Source organism: Balaenoptera physalus (genome assembly GCF_965194825.1).
Source record: "Balaenoptera physalus genome assembly, chromosome: 3".
Classification (NCBI taxonomy): Eukaryota; Metazoa; Chordata; class Mammalia; order Artiodactyla; family Balaenopteridae; genus Balaenoptera; species Balaenoptera physalus.
The window spans coordinates 102,412,164-102,431,268 of NC_138890.1; the positions used below are offsets into that span (position 1 = coordinate 102,412,164).

Consider the following 19,105-nt stretch of genomic DNA (forward strand, 5'->3'; position numbering starts at 1 on the left):
TTCTGTTGAGCTCAGGCCGCAGTGCCCCGACTTGCACGTAGTTCTGCCTTGATACACAATTAAATTACAGTAAATTCCTCTTTAAATAATACAATTTGGAAGACTCTTAAGGATTCGAAGATGTCTGGGGTTAAGTAGCTTTTAAACCGTCAGTTTTTAAATGGCTTGTGCGATGAATACGCTACCTTTAAATCCTAAAACCATTATAAATATGCTATACATCTGGGTGCCAGTTTATTTCTCCATATTTCTTTTTAAAATGAGGAAAGCATTCATAAAAAGCTACTTGGCACACTTTATTTTAGGAAAGCAGATGTTAATTTTTTCACGTATCATTTTATGACCAACTACATGTGTAACGTTGGAAAGCATCCAGAACGCCTCTATTATTTGCTAAATGACTGTTAGTTGAGGCATATTATCCTCAGCCTAACCGTGGTATAGGTTATATCAATAAAGTAAACATCTGTGATTTTTTTTTTTTTTGAAAACCAGGGGATGAGGGTATAAAGAGTTACTATAAACGAGGGAGAAAAAAAAAAAATAAGTTCGGTTAGGAAGCGCACACCTGCGTTGCAGCAAAGAGGATATTTATATTGTTCGATGCAAAACAAAGTCCCTCAGTCGGGCACTCGGGGATATTTACATGACGGGAGATAAAGTTGAAAGCCTTTCCCGGCGTGCCAAATGGGATTCTCCCTGTGGCCTTCTGCGTGGCAAGATAACAGGTACTGAGCGCTCCTGGCGGCGTCAGGCCTCCGCCCGCCTCACCCCCTCCCCCGCCAGCCGGCCCCAGGCCCAGCCCGAGTTGAGCCGGGCGCTCCGGCTCTAGGAATTCCCAGGCACTGCGGAAATTTCAGCGGGGTTCCCAGCCTAGAAATCTGCTCAGGAAGCGTCCTCATTTGCCCTGCGTCGCTCGAGGACGCCGGCGCCCAGGCTAAGCCAGTGGCGTGATAATTAATGGAATACAATATTTATGGTCGGATGTATTGACTCTGAAGCGAGCGCGCCGTGTAGACAGTCCGTGGGGGTCTGACAAACAGGGGGTGAGTGAACAAACATAATGACCCGAGTACTTATGTCTATCCGGTTTACTCACTTAAACCCGAGGTATGTAACATCATGATAAATATTAATATCCACCTAGACAGCCCCGCCGTCCTCCTAAGCTCTCCCTTCCTGAGGGCTGCCCTTTACAAAAAGGCCAGAGACGAGGTTTTTTAACATAAAATGCTGCAAATATGAAAAATAGGTCACCAATAAAATTGGTCTCAGCGTGGAGCGTAATTGCAACAAAGTGCCGCCGAGTGAAATCGAGGAGCGAGCTGGCTGAGGCGGCACAGTCGCGAACCATCTGGTGTGTATTAAAAGTGGTGCTGTAAATATTGCTGAGAGCTAATGCATTATCGGCTTCTATAAGTGCACAGGGCCTGTAAGCTTTCCATATGTTAGAATATGCAGATCGAGGGAGAGTAGAGAAAGGTGTCTTATCAATCACCGGCTTCGAAAGCATTGTTTTGCCCACTGTTTGTGGAATTTTGGCCAGAAAGTGTAGACTATTCATTCCCATTCTCTCCTCCCCACCCCTGTCCCTTTCCCCTCTTCCCCTCGGTTTGCTTTCTCTCTTTTTCTCTAGCTCTTTCTCCCAGCTCCCTCCTTCCATCCCCTCCTCCTCTCTCCCTTCTCTCCAAGGGGATAGGACAAGCATTGCTGACGTCACTTCACATCAGTAAAAGAGAGTAACTGTTTCAGAGAGAGGGAGAAAAAATTCATCTGTTTTTCATCAGTGCTAAAGTTTTGCCTTTTTAATAGAAATGAGCTGCCCAGACTGAGTAGTCCTTCTGTTTTGAAGCTTTTGGGGGGCGGTAGAAGGGATTGCGAGGTGTTCTTCATCTCATGAGCTGAATCATCCTGTAAGCGATTCTAACGCCAGAATCAGCTCAAATAGATGAAACTAATTAAAATAAGATGCAAAGATGATGTCTTCTAGAGAAGATTTCACATCCACACCTACTAGGCAACTTTTGCCAAGGGGGGTGGAGGGCTTCTGGCTCCCTGACACTTCTGCTTGGAGTCCTGGAACTTCTTCCCTTCCCTCTGGTTCCTCTCTTCATAATTCCACCCCCCACATACCCAAACCGCCACACACAGCACAGCTAATAATTTTCCTGCTGTCACATTACTTTTCTAGGGAAAACAGTAGAGAGTCCTCCTTTTCCTGATGATACCCTGCATTCAGGAATTTACTATAATTACCCCCTCATCTCCTCTGAGCATCCCCCCTCCCATATTCCTCACTACAAGTTTTTACTCGAATCCTGTGCAAAGAAATTTCCCTACACTGTCCCACAGATCATTTTCTCATTCCCAAAGTTGTCCTTCTCACTTTCCTTCTTCCTATTCCATGTCATCCTTCCCTTCCCCCTCCTCTCCCCCGCTCCCTCTTGTGCACACACAGTACAAACCTCCAGCACTTCCAGTGTGGATAAACCTGCTGGTCATGACAACACAAGTTCAATCAGCAAATAAATAAAACTCTTACTTTTTTTTTTTTGGCTGCCGGCTGCATTCCCCCTCTGGCCGTTGCCTCCTTTAATTATAGGAGCTATATTTCTTCCCTGGGAGACATTCGAGGGGATTTTTAGTTGGAAACTCGTTTCTGCTGAGTTATTTAGGAGCCAGGACCAGTGAGTGAGTGGCCCGTACTCAGAGGCTTTGAGTTAAGTGCAGATTGAGACATATCGAGTTCCCTCTAAAAGGATCATTTCATGTGGGAGGTTGGACACAAAGTTTGCACTCGTGACTGGCATTCCAGTGAGAGACATGCATATTTTAAAACAACAAAGCAAGCTAGAAAGAAGGCTTAGGGGAGGGGGAAAAACTTGGAAAGAAGTTACTAAGTGACAAACATCTGTCAACATGGGATAATTTGTACACTCCAATGTAAAACTATCTGCCTCGTTTGATGGTGATCAAGGCACAGGATCTAGGAGAGCAAAGTGGATACACATTTATCCCTGTGAGATATGGTGAAAAGGCATTTCCCCCCAGATAGGTGTAAGGTGATTAAAATTGCATGAATGAATACTATTTTAAAATGTTTCTTAGAATAGTGGAGGTCTCTAAAACTGCTTATTTCTGGTGGTTAATACAAAACTAGATCCTTTAATTTTGAAAGATGTGGTTTATTTAAACAACAGAGTGATAAAGTAATAAGCAAGGCGTTTATTATAGAAAATAAAAGGAATTTTATCGTAACAAAAAACAAAAGCAAGGCAAAGAAAGAAGAGAAATAAAAAGCTCAAACAACCCCTGGTTGCTATATTCTAGAAATCCTTAACTAAAAGTACCGGCTTTACATGTGTATGTGAGCCAAACATATAAACATCCACCTCTCTGCGTGTCAACAAGGAGAAAAGGCAAAATATTTTCAGAGGATTTTCTGTCTCATTTAAGCTTGGAGTTTCAACAAGCATATTACACTTCGAAAGAGAAAAGCAAAAAAAAGTTTCTTTTTTTAGGAGGGAAGTTTTTAAAAGCAGAGTAAAAGATCAGGCGAGATCCTGGCACGTCCTTTTTTTTTTTTTTTTTTTTTTTTTTTTTTATACCCAGAATCTCCAACAACCACATGGAAGTTCAGGCTTCAGCTTCCACCGAGAAATCTTTTTCTCCTCCAGATCTGAAGACAAAAGGAGAGGAGGCCTGGTGGTGAGCGGGATATCTCTGTTAGTTGTCAGTGCAGGTCCATGGGTTAGGAATGCTAATGAGCCTCTTGGCCAGCTGAAGACTCGGTTCTCTCTCGTACACCCTGACGTTCACACACACTCAGGCTCCTGCATGCCGACTGACAAGCACACAGACAGAGGCTTGCGCACGACCCTGTCTCTCTCCTTTTTCCTCTGAGCCCAGAGATCGATCGCTGACCCCACCGTTGGGCCAACGCTTTATTTATCCGGCTGCGCAATGATATTTTCAGCCTTAAGTGTTATATACAGCAAATGTCTTCCTAAATCAACACAATAGGATAGCTTGCGGAGACCAGCCTGGTCTGTCTTAAAGAAATCCCTCGCTCTCTCTCTTTTTCTCCCTCCCCTCCCTTACAGACACCCCTTCTCCTTTCCATCTTTACAACTGGGGCTATTTTATACGTTGGACTGGGGGGGGGGGATTTGATCTCTATCAGCTTGGTTGGAGGAGGCCTTAGCAGACTTGGAGATGGATAGACACATTATCCACCCATCACTGTGACCTCCATCAGGGGTTCCCTTGTCAGCCCGATCCAACTGCCTAGACCTACTCTATTCACATGATCCGGATTTCTCAAAATTGGGGTGGAAGAGAAGGCGAGGGGTGGCCAATCGAGTGTGCAACCTTGCACCGTGTTAATTGTTTTCTTTCCTCTCAATTACATTCATAAACCTATTTTCTGCATTGCACGTTATTTCTTTGTGCTTCAAAATTGAAACCACGTGCAGCCTTCTCCCCTCAGCGCACACAATAAATGCGCTGCCCCCTCCCCCAACCCATCACACAACTATTTACATCTTGGTTACTCACTCTGCGCTCCGGCCCAGGAGAAGAGATTGGCCCCTCGGGACTAGGTGAGGCTTTGTGAAAGCATCTCTCAAATCCGTATCTCGGCCCCCCAACTCGGGGAGAGGCTCCTGAGCTCCCCTCCCGGCTTCCTCCCACCCCCTCCTCGCACAGGTGGTTGTGGCTTACTCTGGGAGAGCTAGCAGGGAGGACATCTAGGGAGAAAGGCAGCTCAGCAGTATCCGGCCGGGCCCACCCGCTGCCCGCCCCACACCCTGGCCTGCCGGCCGCCGGAGGTCAGCGGTGGCGGCGAGCTCGTCTCCACCGGCTCCTGGTCCACGCGCCCTGGGCGCAGCGGAAACCGCGTAGGGAGCGGCTGCTCCCCTGGGAGCCTTCCAGACCCAGGTTCTCCCAGGCAAAGAAGTCCCACCATAAATAAATAAAAAGTCCAAAGGTGGGGGGGAGGGAGAGCTGGAAAATGGATTCGCTGACAAGGAGAGATAATAAATGAGAGGCGCTTTCAGATAGATATCTCAGACGTGAAATTGCGCCCAGCTGGTTGTGTAAGCAAACAAATAGTTTCATGTTAGGAACTCTCAACTTGTGGCTTGATGAATAGAACACGACAGAGGTAAATGGGTCTTTAACTCATTTAGGAATACAACTCTTTGGCTTTCCAAGTAAAAGGCCCAGTGACGCCACGAATCCTGAGCAGGCCCTCTAACAAGAGTTTTATTAGTTCCCACTTGTGTTTCCCTGAATCCCCTCCCCACGCTCCTTCACAGTTTCCCATCGCAGAGACATTCAGGTGATTTGTTCTGAGGAATCGAGGAGCTTACGAGGTGATTCTGCCACTGTAGGAGATACAAGGACTGCCTACGAGCGGAGGAGGAGAAGGAGGATTTTTTAAAAATAAACTTTTGCACACTCCAAGCAGACGGGCTCAGGTAGGCTTGGGTGCAGGGGCCTCCAGATCCCCAGCGCCCCTGAGCGCAAAGCTGGGCGGAGGGGCTTCCAGGAGCTGACGGAGACCCTTTGCGGCTGCCAGCGACCAAGAGCCTGAACCGACCGAGGCGCAGAGTTCCGGAAGCCCAAGGTGGTCCTGGTGGCCGGGAGGGAGGCCGATCCCCACCCCGGGCTTCCGCCAGGCCTGGCCGCAGGTTGGGATGTGCGTGTCGGGGCAAAGGTCATATTTTAAGTCCTTTGCGCCAGTCCGTGTCCCTCCGCGGCAGATGAGGCGCAGCTATAGTCCCTAGAAATTCCCGGAGGAGAGCAAGTCCCAAGACAGCTTTTTTTGATGCTTTCAGCAAAGTCTGTGGCTAAAGTAGTTTAAACCGACTTCAAAGCCCCTAAAATTCTCAACGTTTGACTTTCATATGTCACAGGTAATTTCCAGAGGGAAGTCGCCTTGTGTGGGACACTCTCCAACTGTTAACATGGGTTTCCTCTGACCCTGGGGGGGCCCGTCGGTTCTACCGCGCCCAGTTCGCCCAGCCCCACTCTCCTGAGTCCTCCAGCGGACTTTCTGGACTACACCTGCCTGCGGCCTCACACCTGGGTTCCAGGGCTCCCCCTGGCGCTTGGCTCGAAGGTGGCTCACTGCTCAGGGGCCTCCCGGCGGCCACCCAGGCAGAGGAGACTCCCACCTGCTCCACGTGGCCTTCTGCCCAGCGGCTCCAAGGGTCTGAGGTGGCACAGGATCCTGAGGGGGGCACCCCGGCCTCTAGTGGGCTGTTGCTCCACACTGCGAGGGGCCCCCGGGCCGCTCGGCCCTTAGCTCCCCCGCCACGGCCACTGGTCAGCCCGGCCGAGGAGATTTTAGATGGCCGGGAGCGGAGACGACGCTTCCTGTTTGTCGGAAGCCTCACCCAGTGGCTTAGATGCCTGTCTCAGTTCGTAAACCTTCCCTTAGCGCGAGCAGATTCATGGGGCCCAACTGCGCGCTCTGAGAATGGAAAGCCGCGGGTTGCGGACAGCCTGTCCTGCTCTGCAGGGGCGCCCACATGGCCCCTGAGTCCCTGGGAAGGCTCCATCTCTCTGGCTGAGACACACAGAGAGCTCTGAAGATGACTGTCTCTCTGTGTTTAATGCAGGCGGGGACTACCCCAGCCACCAAGGAGACAGCGGAGGAGAAACCCACTGCCCGCAGATCCCAGAAATGGCCTCTGAGCACCTCTTGCTCGTCTCCAGGGCCTCCTGGTTCCTAGACCAAATCTGTGAGGGAGTCTGTGAGGCCATAGGAAGGCCTGCTCTTCTTCCTATGCTGTGCTGGTCACCCGCCCCCAGCTTAGGCCCAGGCTTAGAAAGGTCACTGGGATTCCCCAGGCTGTAGGCCGTCGAGCAAGAGCCAAGTTAGCACTGTCAACTCTGAACCCTGGAACAAGTGCTTCCTACACCCTGGGCCTCGGCTTCCTGGCCAGTCCCACTTTGGGTGCCTTACGCTTGGGCCTCCATATTGAAATTAATTGAAAAATACGTTTCTGACCTACGAAAATGTTTATCTGTTTTCATCAGAGGGATCACACTGTAATGAATATATTTACATCTCATTTCAAGAAAGGCAGGAAAGATCGGTGAGTGCTTGGAGGCAGCTCGGCTCCCCTCAGCAGACCCCCGCAGCAGCCCAGCCCACCCTAATCCCCACACTCCCGGGAAGGCTCCCCGAGACTTCCTGGGGGGCGGTCAGTGGTTAAATACGAGTTCTTCCCACGCTCCTCCTGCCTTGGGTGCCCAACCTGCAAAGAAGTCAGCCTAGACCCAAAACCATTGCCCCTGGGTGTGATGCAAAGGATGAGGCCCAGGGCCGGGTGGGACCTGCTGGAAGGGAAGAGGGCCTCAGGGGCTCCACACCCCACATACACTATCCGTCTAGCTGCCCTAGGGCTCGGGCCAGTCCCCAGGCGGACCTGCAGGGGCTTCTTCACAGAAAGCGGTGGCATTGCCGGGCTGCTCTGCCCCCGGAATATTAAAACCTTAGGTGGATTGGAGCTTGTTCACGCATTTTTAAAGGGGTGAGGCCACCTGGAGACTTCTAGACAGCAAACTGAGAGCAAAACTTTGCCACTGACTTCAGAAAGTAAAGCTCTTGCCTCATCCATGCCTGTTTGGGGCTGGGGGAGAAGGTGAGGGAAGAGGTGAAGAGGTGTTATTTTAAAAGACCTGGATTTATTAATATGTTAAGAAAAAGCTCCCTTGGCAATATGTGTTCTCACAGTGCCAACTCGGATCCTATAAAACATTCATGCTCCGAAAGCTGTTACAGAGAGCAGACCCACACACACACCCAAGGAGAGGCCTCAGCAGGAGGTTGCTGCCCTGAAAGGGCCACTAAGACTCAAGCACCGCTTCTGGAAAGAATCTGCTCCAGCCCAGCTCCTGGACTCCCAGGTTCCAGGTCCACACTCCTAAGTGCCACAGGGGGACCCTTCCAGATGCCCCACAGAGCTAGAGGGTCCTCCAGGGAAACCCCTGTGACAGGGTCTGGAGTGAAGGGCAAACCGTAGCCAGATATAGCGGACCACAGGAGGAGCAAAGCCAGGGCTCACAGCTGAATCCCCAGATCTTTCTCCCAGAGCTGGGAAGAGGCTGACCCTCCAGTCACAGACGAGACGCAGAGGTGTCAGAGTGGCCCTCTCCATGCTGAACCCCCCACTGTCAGGGCTCCATCCTCTCCAGCCAGGCCAGTTCCCACCTGCTGATACTGAAGCAGGCAGCGCAGAGACTCGACCCCGAGGGACCGGGCCTGCCCCAGCCTCCTGGCCAGCTGCGTGCTGGCTGCCCACCACCTACAAGGTCACAATGGCTGCTGCCGGCACCGAAGTGCCCTGACACCCCCCCCCACCCCCCGCCCACTCTGTCCCATGCAGAGACTGGCCTTCCGCATTTACAAAACCAAAGCAGCTGCTTGCTTTTAGGAAATAAATCTAGCCAACTTGGTAATGGACCTTAAAAGTTTCCCCCCTCGCCCCGCCATTCTAATAATAATTGGAGTGGAAATTAATTGGAGGGTTCTCTTGCACTGATGACATCTGTCAAGCAACCAGACACGTGGGTTTTGCTAAATTCTTTTATTTTTTGTTTAAATTTTCACTTCAATTTTAATTCTTGAAGAACAGCCTCGACAACATATATCGCACTCATTATAAGAAGCAAAGGGTTATATCAAAAATTATTAGTATAGAATCACAGGAAATCTGGTTTGGAACCAGAAAAAAATACAAAACAGATATAGATACATAGACACAGGACAATTTTTTTATAATTATTTGGAAAATGTTATTTTCCCCTAATTCTTGTTTCTTTTTTATGTGCATACGATGTTTAAATTTTACAAAAAAATGAAAATAAAGACTAGTATTTTACAAAATGAATAACAATGTGTGTGTGTGTGTGTGTGTGTGTGTGTTTCTACATAGGATTCGGTCCACTTCCATGTGTGTTGTTTTCTGTACAGAATATATCCACATCTGTCCACAATAAATCCTGGAAGGTCCGTTAGTCTCCTTCTGTTTTATTAAAATTTTCATGGTCCTCTCTTCCAAATTTTTTTCTTTTTCTCATCAGACACAAGGTCTTTTTCCTTTCCTTTCCAACATGTCCACAGATCTGACACTAAAAAGAGTCTCTTTTTCTCCTGGTTTGCAGCTCGGGTTGCATTTCTGCACAGTGGGCTGCTCCTGTCGCCCTGGCCCTCCTCCCCGCTGCCCGGCCCACCGCACCCTGCATCGGCCGCCTGGTGTCCCCGCGGCATTGGAGTCCACGGCCCCCCGCCGGTCCTGTGAGTCTCTAGGGGGTGGGGGCAGGTGGGAAGCGCCCAAGGTCTAGGAGCACTGGATAGACATGTAAGGCCAGTTGAAGCTGCTCCCAGACAGTAACATATCGCGGATGAGAGTTTCGATGGGGGTTTTACCTACCAAACGGACGAAGAAGAGCTGCTCGATGACCGAGGAGGATACGGTGCGCAGCGAGGGCAGTCGTAGGAGCAGTTTGCCGAAGCGGCTGGGCTGGTTAGGGTACTGGCTCCTCACGTACTCCTCCAGCGCGCACTGCGACTTCTCCTGCAGGCTCTCGATGTGGGCGGCATCCGACAGGCCACAGGCATCTGCCCAAGCAGCCACAGGAAGGAGAGACAAGGGGAGGGGGCACACGGTTAGGTCAGCGGACAGCAAAGTCACAAACAGCAAGCCGTTCATTTTTTTTTCTTTTATGGAGCAAAGGGGAAAAAATAGAAATAGAAGGAAGAAGAAAAGAAATCCTCCCCGCCATGCCTCCCTACTCCTTCTTCACTATTTCCTTCCCCCGGCCCCCAACACAAATAAAAATAAATCAAACTCCCACCAGGCCTGGGGAGCTGGAGAGACAGGCACACACTTGAAGAGGCAGCAACCTCTCCAGTCCCTTTGTTTCTCCTCTTTCACCTTTGGATTAAATAATGTACGATGCTGGAGCCATGTTGGCTGTACACAGCAACCTGTCCTCCACCTTCAGGGGAGCGTCTTTTCCGTTGTGCTCATTAAAGGGAGGATTTCTGCCCCTTTTGCCCCTGGTTTTGGGGTGTTCAGGAGCCCTGAACAAATATGCAGCCTGGAGGCAGTTCTAAAATGCTTCCTGGAGTCCCCCTCTCAAACCTAAATGACCCCAAGGAGAAACCTCAAGGAGAACCTAGATTGTATAGTGAATAGACACATGCGAGGGGGTAAGAAATCATAGGCTGGCAGTGCCTGGCATCAGATCAAGCTCATGCTTTGGCAATACAGGATTTGCGATCCACTCTCTATGCAAGCAAGAACTCTGCAGCAAATCCTCAGCGAGGGTGAACACTTCTATCTGTGCCTTAGATCACGTAATTGAAAATTGGTCACATCTCTGTAAGCTGTAATGATAATCAGAAGGAATATGGCTCAGTTACTCCAGGCTGCAGAAAGGAGACAACTTTAGCGATCAGACACAAAGCTGGCCTGGAGGCAGCTGCTGCTTCTGCTTCAGAACTGGGAGGTGGGGAGTTGAGGGGGGATTTGGGGAGATAGGCTTCCTGTGGCAGGACCTATACACAAGGAAACATCTCCAAACCTGTGTGTTTAATCTCACATCAACCAAGGGCTCTTCTTGGTCTACTAAAAATATTTCAAGACGGCAGTTTATACTGTATCAACTAACTAGAGGCAAGCAAATGGAGGGGAAGGTGGAATCAGAGGAATGAAGTGAAGGCTTCCTCTCTTAGTTCAAACACCCATGTTGTTTCCTGTATTAATAATAAATATTTAAAAAACAGGAAGATCACAGAGGAGCCCTTAGCCAGTCAGGAGGCTGACTAGAGATCAAAGGCAGAGTTTGCTAATATATAGATCTGGAAAGAAATTCATGCATGGCAATGCCCCCAGAAGGACACTGTATAATTGTGAATGGGCAAGTGTGACCCTAAGAAGACACAGCAAATGATTCAAAGCAAAACCTGGATCTGCTGAGTTTCTGAGCTTTATGTCTCTGTTTCAGGAACTGGGATTTGTAAAGCATTCTAACACCTTCATCTACAAGGCTATGGCCTTGAGCAAAAATACAAATAAAACTAGTGATAATTCAAGAACTTCTGAGGCAGGTCTCCTTTGACCCCAGATCCAGATTGGGTTCCTCTCAGATGTCTAATTACTCTAGCCAGCCATTTGGGTGCATCCACACTAGCCTGACCTGGGAAGTCAGTGAGATTTTATGGCTAGCAGGATGAGGGCAGGAACAGTTTGGGGCTTCGATGCTTAGAGAGGGGACCCTGAGGGTCTGCCCTTGGCTTTGCTTCCTAACCTGGTCCTGCTGAATGACCACCATGCAGACTCTTATTTACATATATCTTGCTTGACATGCATTATCTGCCCCTTCTGCCACAGGATCCCTCTCAGCCTCAGAGAATGCAGTATGAAAGGGACCCACTGATACCCCAGCAGGTTTTTTAAAAGACCCATATGGAATCTCCTCAGGTTTGTAAAATATTTATCTGATATTTACACTTAGGGCCCCCAGGGTGCAAGGTCACTACCCTTCCCCCAGCTAGGCTACTCCAAGGGAGAGAAGCCCAGGAAAGGCATGCCTGGGCCCTGTGTTGGCTGCATCGAGTTCTTTCCTCCTTTGAAGGCAGATTGCCTGTAGCTGGGCCCTGCTGCAAAGTGCCAGCCGGCCAGCCCTGTGGCCTCCCTCGGGCAGGAGCCCTAATTTGGGCCTGGCTTCCCACTCTAGATATTCATTCCTACTCTGGATATTTCTGCAACAGAATTCCCCCAACTGTGGACTGACAGTATGAGCTCTCAGATCAATCGTCTGGTTGTGGTAGCAAAACTAGGTGAGCAGGGGGTGTGATGCAGTACATATTTACACTCCATGAGTTATACCCAGAGAAGAAAAGGAGGCAGAATGTGCAAAACCCATGTCTCGCTTTTTATATGGTAGTGTCAATGTGGGAACCCTCAATATTTCTTCTACAGTATATGGAAAAGAAATTATGTAAATAAATAACCATTACCGCTCAGGCCCTCCCAGCTTAGCCTTTGTAGTGCAGAGAATGTATTTCATGTTGTGCATTCAGAAGAGTTTAGTGTTCAGGAAATATAGATGTAATCAGCTGCCATAACTAGAAATCAAAGTTATTATTGTGCTGAAAATGGATTTCTCGTATTTATGTTAACTAGATGGCTCCTTTCGGGGAAAAGTCTCATTTATCTGAGAGAATATTTAGGTGTATGAATTAATGAATTTTTTTAAAAAAGTAAGTTCAGGTCATGACCTAGTCCTTGGATGCTGTCCAGAATATTAAGGATTAAACATACCATCCGGAGGCCAAATGTGAAAACCACCACAGGGAACCCCCGTGCCAGCTTCAAATACTTATCCGGAGTAAACCTCGTTGGACAATATGTCTAAAACTGTCTTTTCCATCATTCAAAGTTTGCTTAAAAGTTGGATGACTTTGAGAAGGCTTCCCATGAATTCCCTTCTGGCTAGCAATCAAAACAAGTTTAGTCAAAAGTGGAAATGTGTTGTATGGAGGAGGGGGGTGAATTACTACTGACAGCTCTATTTCCATTTTCAGATATTCTTCTTGCAATTTTTCCAACAAAATAATGTTATTGTTCACTTCTCGGCCTCCCTTACACCTTGAAGACTTGGTTTAAGAAATATCTTTGTGAAAACTTTTTTTTAAAGGGACACTTTTCACAGGGACATTTTAGGATGGAAAGTTGAAAGGAAAGCATGAATAATTCCACAGTCTTCCCTACAGCCTGCACAGCCCTTGCCTCTCTCTGGGAAAGGGCAGGAGATCAGAAAAGTCAAGGGGGTTCAAAGAACCTTAGGGGGGGGGACAAGGAAAAAGGGAGGGAGACTTTTCTTGAGAAGACCTCTGTCCAGCTCCAAGTCACATTTCTGCTTCAAGACACCTCACTGGATGAGATTTTAAAACCCCAGCTTCCCTGACACTGGCTTGCTTCCTGATTAATTTGGCTAAAGAGCTGGGGAGTGGAGAGCCAGACAAGCCCCAGGCCTGCCAGAGCTAAAGCAGCCGGGTCGCTGCTTCCCAGGCTCTTTGTCACTTTTGAAAAACACGTTTCCATCAAGAAGACTTATTAAGATAAAATGCATTCAAACACCGAGGAGGCTATTCAATAAATCTTCCATTTGTTTTAAGGTTCGCACTTTATCCTCTTGCAAAGAATAACTCCCTCTCCCACTAGCAGACCTGCATTTGCACTGAAAGTAAAAGGGGGGCAGTCCAAGTCCACAGCTCAGGCCACCCTGCATACAAATGAGATGCTCTTGTCTAAATAAATTATCTGCTGTTCAGATCGATATTAATACTACATTTGCTACATTACAATATTGTGCAAATTTAAGAGTCATTTTAATACAATGTAAATATGATTCTTCACGCATGAAAGCCAGGAAATATTGATAGATTATACCACTGCTTACTGTTCAACAAGGCCTTGGGAAAGGGGTTTTGCCGTCTCTGCTCAAGAGTGGTTTTAATTTGGCCTTTGGAGGTCCTGCCTCTAGGATAGATTTATTAGGATGGTTTATTTGTTCTCTGAATGGAGGAATTAAAAACAATAGCGCCAATAATGGTGGTAAACCGGCAGCTAACCCTACTCACAGTGGGCAAGGCCCGAGACCCAGTCTGAGCAGCTCTGTTCCCCACCAGCGTCCTTTCTGGCTTTGTTTATATTTCCCCCCATTACCTGCTGTCCTGGGTGTTTATATGTTTCCCTCTTGCAGGTTACAATAATAAAAGGGGGGCAGTGTTCTCAGAGGCTCGGACCAGAGCCTTCAAAGGCAACATTAATGCACTTTCCTGGAAGTTAATTTGAACCATCTATCATAAGAGAAATTGTTAACATGCATGTTACCACTGCCTACATTTAATTTGATATTTTTAAGGCACTCTGTTAAATTTCCAATGTTCGTGCGTTTTGCGTGGCTATGAGATTTATCTCCGGGGCGGGAATCCTCCCATACTTGCGGGTTCTACCGTATTGCTTTTGTTTTTCATCTTTCTTGTTTAGATCGAATCCGTTTTTTACGACCCTCAATAACCTCAGCAACTGCAAACATGAATGGTTTCCGATAAGGGAAAATCAGGATGCAATAAAGCGGGATTATTTATGATTTATTTGCCCGTATTCTTCTCTTTCTCCCTCTCTGTGTCTCACTGTGTCGGGAAACTCAGCCAGGGAGCGTGCCACACAGAGGAGAAAGCCACATTCCCACGTTCTCTTCCTTCCCTCTCCTCCCCCAGAAACGCTGAGCTCCGGCACACACGCACACGCACATCGCACACACATGCACACCGCACACACGCGCAGCCAGACGGATCCACGGCACCGCCTCCCCGCCCCACCCCCCGCCAGACACGCGCCCGCCGCCGCCGCCGCGGCCCCGCGCGGGGCTCCAGGCCGCCAGGCCGGGCCACCTAGCCGCCCGCGCCCGCGCCGCCTCAGCGCCCGCACCGCGGCGCTCCCAAGATGGCAGCGGCGCCGCCGGCCGCTTCCCCGCGCGGGGGCCGCAGGTCCCCGGCCAGGCCCGAGGTCCGGCGAGGGCCCGGCCGCGGCGGGCGCGGCGGCGCGGCGCAGGAGGCCGGGCCCGAGCGGAGCGGGGCCTGCGGGCGCTCCCGGCGCGGCCTGCCCTCCCAGCGGCCGCAGCCTCACCTGACGTGAACAGCACGATGGCTTTGAGGCAGCTGTACTCGGCCGAGTCGACGTGCAACGCCTTGAGCTTCTCCACCTGCTCCTGGAAGATGCGGATGTGGTCCATGAAGGCCACGACGCGGTCGGCGGACATGGGCGAGGCGTGCAGGCCGGCGGCGGCCAGCAGCGGCGCCACGTGCAGCGGCATGGAGCACTGGGCTGCGTTGAGCACGAACAGCTCGCTCCAGGTCAGGCGTAGCAGGGACACCTGGTCGGTGATCTGCAGATCCGGGAAGAAGGGGATGTTGCGGGCCCACTCGACGGCGCTGAAGAGCAGGCGCGCGGCCAGCTCGCAGATGTTCTCGATGCCCATGATGTTGTTGGGCTGCATGCATTGGCTGCCGTAGCGCGACGTGGGGTAGGGCTCCGCGCGCAGCAGCAGCGAGATGTAGCCGGACAGGTAGCAGTGGCCGTTGAGGGGGTCCCCGTTGGTGAGTGCGTACTGGCCTGGATTGGGTTGAGTTGGAGGCATTCTTCCTCGCTGAACCGCTGACGAAAAGAAAGAGAGAAAAGAGGCAATGTGCATCCAGGGGGCTTGCGAACATCCCGTGCCGCAGCGCACCCGACACAATGCGGAGGTTCTTCCCGCAGCCACAAGCGCCCGGAGCATCTCCTTCGGCGCTCGCTCTCACTCACAGCCCACACCCGGAGGCAATCTGGGGTGAAGCCCTCCAGCTCCGCGGCTCTGTATGCCCAGCCGTCTCCTGCGCCCCTGGCCACCCCAGCCCTGCCAGAACTAGGCCTGACTTACGGGCCCCCAGCCCCGTAAGGCCAAGAAAATGCCACCCAGCCCCTCGACCACCAGCAAGTCACACGCAGATTAATGAAATCCCACTCACCCCTCCAGAAGGAACCAAATCAGGGTAAAACAAAAACAAAAACAGGCGAAACCAGAGAAAGGTTGTGGTTCTAGGCAAATGCCTAGCTGCCTCTTCATTTGCAAGCAAGCTGGTTTTGCTCAAAATGTTTCCATATTCTCTAAAAATGCTACGGAATTATCCTTAAAATAGATACAAGTTACATACCCTACTAACCACTTACAACTTTTGAAGAGAAAACAAGTATCCTGCACCCCTCCCCTATCCCCTCCTCCCCATCGCCCCACACAAGGTTCTCACTGTTAAAAGCAACAAAAAATTGAAAAAAAATCAAGAAAAAAGTTGAACTTACAGTAGCCAAACATTATTGAAAAAAGTGGAAAATATAATTAATGTCTGTCCTGCGCGGTGCCACTGCAACCTGCAGCCAGCTTTTGCCCAGTGAATGCACGAGCTTGCAACTGCAAAAACACTGGATTCATTAACCATCTGAATGCAAAACGTAAGCATGCTTTGAGTTCTTAAAGCTGACCAAAGTTTTTTTTTTTTTTTTAATGTGTATGTTTTACTTCAACAGTGCCAGCGTTTTAAATTGCCATGTAAACAAAGACAACTTTAGGAAAAGTTAGGGCTACTGAACTCTCCCCCCAGCAAATTAATATAGATATGTCCATGTACACGTAGCTATCTTACTTCAGGTTATACACTATTTTCTTAAGTTTGCATTGATTCTAATTTTAATGCAAGCCTCAATGCAATTTAAGCTCTTGAAACATAATGGCTACAATACTTTTTTCTAATTATAGTTTTGAACTTGGCAGTTATTTTTCAATTAAATGAGAGTACAATTCAAAGTTTTTTTGTTTTGTTTTGTTTTTTGTTTTTCAGATGCCTATAAAATCTCCCTGGAGCTAGAAATGAAGTCGTCATATTTGCCTGCTCCTTGAGATCTGAAGGAATTCAATTTCTTTTCTTGTGGCATATAAAATACAATTTTAAAGTCAATTACAAGAAGGAGTAATCTGCATTCTATAAAATTGACTGGTTCACTAATTTGACTATAAGACATCTTTAATGATTGTCAGGAGATAAACTTTAATTGTAAATGGCTAGATATATTTATAAGAAAAGTGCTGCATCTCTTGCCACATGAACATGAAGCATATCTAAATACAACATCAAAAGTTGTGTTAAAAGAAACCAAAGCCATACAACACAGGGATTAAATGATGTGGAAGCTCATGCCAGCTGCAGTCTATGCATTATAGCCAAGTCAGAAGGATCGGTAAATGCCGCTGTAAATTGTAATTTGTATGCAGTATTTAAGCAGAGGGTGGAGTTTGATGAAGAAATAAAACGAGTATCATGCTTTAAAAAAAAAATGACACAACTATGAAAGCACGGTTCAGTCACAAACTTTCCTTTGAAAGTAGAGGGGTGAAAACAAGGCCACAGCTCTGGAGGAGGCGGCCCCAGCTCGGTGAAGAGGAGAGGGAACCAGTGAACAGGCCAGAAGCCCCCCTTCCCCCCTAATTAGACCTACAAGTGCAATAAATCTCACTCCTCTTTTTCCAAGCTAAGCTTCCAAAAGGATGATGCAGTAATGAATCTATGGTTCAGAGTACTCCAGTCTCCAGCCCTCCCCCATTTTAAATAAAGGGCATGAAGAGGTGGAGGGGAAAGTGGAATGAAAAAACACAGAAACAGAGTTTTCAGGGGGAAATAAGCACCCCTCCCCAAGTTCATGCCAGCCCAGCCCCAAGCATCCTCACGCACACGCGGGAAAGAGACACGCACCGAGCACATCCAAGACAGAGGGAGGGGATTTTAAGCCACAGCTCACGATCCCAGGGACAAAATCCTGAGCAGGCAGAGGGTGGGGTGGAGGAGCCGGGGAGAGGAGCGCAGGCCAGGAGGGGGAGGCAGCGGCAGCGAGCTGGGTGTGTGTGTGGGGGGGGGGGCGGCGGGAGACGCCAGGGGAGGAAGGTAGCGGGGACAGGGGAAGCTGGGACGGGCCGGGACCGCAGGAACCCCAGCCCCATACAGCAGCCACCCCCGCGAGAGAGAAAGAAAGAGGGCCGGGGAGGCGGGCGAAGCTCAGGGAAAGAAGCACAGAATAAATATTCACCTTCCCGCCTCATGCCCACTTTGAGGCACTTCTTGAGGCGGCAGTATTGGCACTGGTTGCGGTGGTGCTGGTCGATGGGACAGTTCCTGTTGGCACGGCATGTGTAAGTTAAGTTCCTGCGGACGCTCCTCTTGAAGAAACTTTTGCAGCCCTCGCAGGTGAACTGGCCGTAGTGCTTGCCGCTCGACTTGTCCCCGCACACCACGCACTCGATGTGCTGCTGGCTCTGGCCCGAGCCGGGCGGGCCCTGGCCCTTGTCCCCTGCCGTGCCGGGGGTGGCGGGCGCTCCGGGCTGGCCCGGGGTCTGCGGCGTGTGCGGCGCGCCCGAGCCCGCCTGCTGCTGCTGCTCGCCGGCGCCGCCGCCGCCGCGGGCCGCCTGCGCTGCGGGGTTGGGGCCGCCGGGGTTGCCCCCGGCCACGTCGTCCTGCGGATCTCGCCAGCTGCTAACTACCATTGCCATATCTTTGGGCCCGGGGAGCGCTGGGGGGAGCCGAGCTGCTCGCCGAGGGCCGCGGGGCGCGCGGGCGCGCTGGGAGGGGAAGGGGAAGGGGAAGGGGGGAGGGGGAGGGGGCGGGGGGCCCGCCCGGCGCCCCGGGGTCGCGGGAGCCGAGCCCGAGCCGGGCACCAGCCGCTGCCTCCGCCGCCGCCGCCGCTGCCGCCGCTACTGCCTCGGCCGCCCCGCTGCTGCTGCGCGCCCGCCCGCCCGGCTGGCGTTTTGTTGTGGTTCCTGCTGTTTTCTTTCTCTCTTTTTGCAGCCCCCCCAGGCTCTCAGGCTCTCCCCCCAACACCCCTGCTCCCCTCGCCCGCTCCCCCCGCGCTCCGATCCTGGGGGGGCCACGCTCTCCTTCCCCCCCCTCCCCACCCCCCCCCAGCGAGCAAGCTCCCTTCTCTCGCTTTTTTCTTCTTCACCAAGTTGCAAAATCAGAAATGGCACAGGCGGCAGCCGGTAGCGGCGCGGGGCGCAGCGCCGGGGGCGGCGGGCATGGGCCACGGCGCGCGCACACACTCACCCTCCGCCTTGCCCGCACCCCCGCGCACACACACACTCGCACACACACTCGCTCACCCGCGCCGGGCGCCCGCCCGCCCGCCCGCCGGCCACTGGGGCTACGCGCTGTGCGCCGGCAGAGCAGACATAGAGGAAGCCGGCGAGGGCGGCGGCGGCGGCGGAGGAGGAGGAGGTCGAGGTTGCAGGCGCCTCTGGAGCCGCTGCCTCAGCTGCAGCAGCGAGCGCCGCTGGAGGAGCCGGGGCCCGGGCCGGAGTCCGAGCTGGAGTCGGGGCTGCAGCCGGAGCGCGAGCTCGGGTCGGGGCCGCCCGCGCCGCCGCCGCTGTCCCGGCGGGAGCCCTCGCTGGGCTCGGGATTGAGGGGAGCGCGGTGAGCCGAGCAGGGCGCGGCGCGAGG

At 51.0% G+C, this 19,105-nt stretch overlaps 1 protein-coding gene and 1 long non-coding RNA gene across 2 annotated transcripts in view; both read right to left on the reverse strand.

Annotated features, from left to right (window-relative positions):
• Window positions 1-4,941, reverse strand: part of LOC309659036 — a 54,839-nt gene extending 49,898 nt beyond the window's left edge. Inside the window, exon 1 of the long non-coding RNA XR_014262530.1 lies at window positions 2,543-4,941. This is a non-coding gene — a long non-coding RNA (uncharacterized lncRNA). The remainder of the gene's footprint in view (window positions 1-2,542) is intronic.
• A 3,644-nt stretch (window positions 4,942-8,585) lies between these two features.
• NR2F1 (nuclear receptor subfamily 2 group F member 1) lies at window positions 8,586-18,300 on the reverse strand. Its single transcript, XM_082458179.1, has 3 exons — window positions 17,703-18,300; window positions 14,718-15,245; window positions 8,586-9,634 (listed from the first exon to the last, which is right to left on the reverse strand). Exons 1-3 carry the CDS (start codon window positions 18,160-18,162, stop codon window positions 9,354-9,356), a joined length of 1,269 nt encoding a protein of 422 aa, XP_082314305.1. The 5' UTR covers window positions 18,163-18,300; the 3' UTR covers window positions 8,586-9,353.
• Window positions 18,301-19,105: the final 805 nt, after the last annotated feature.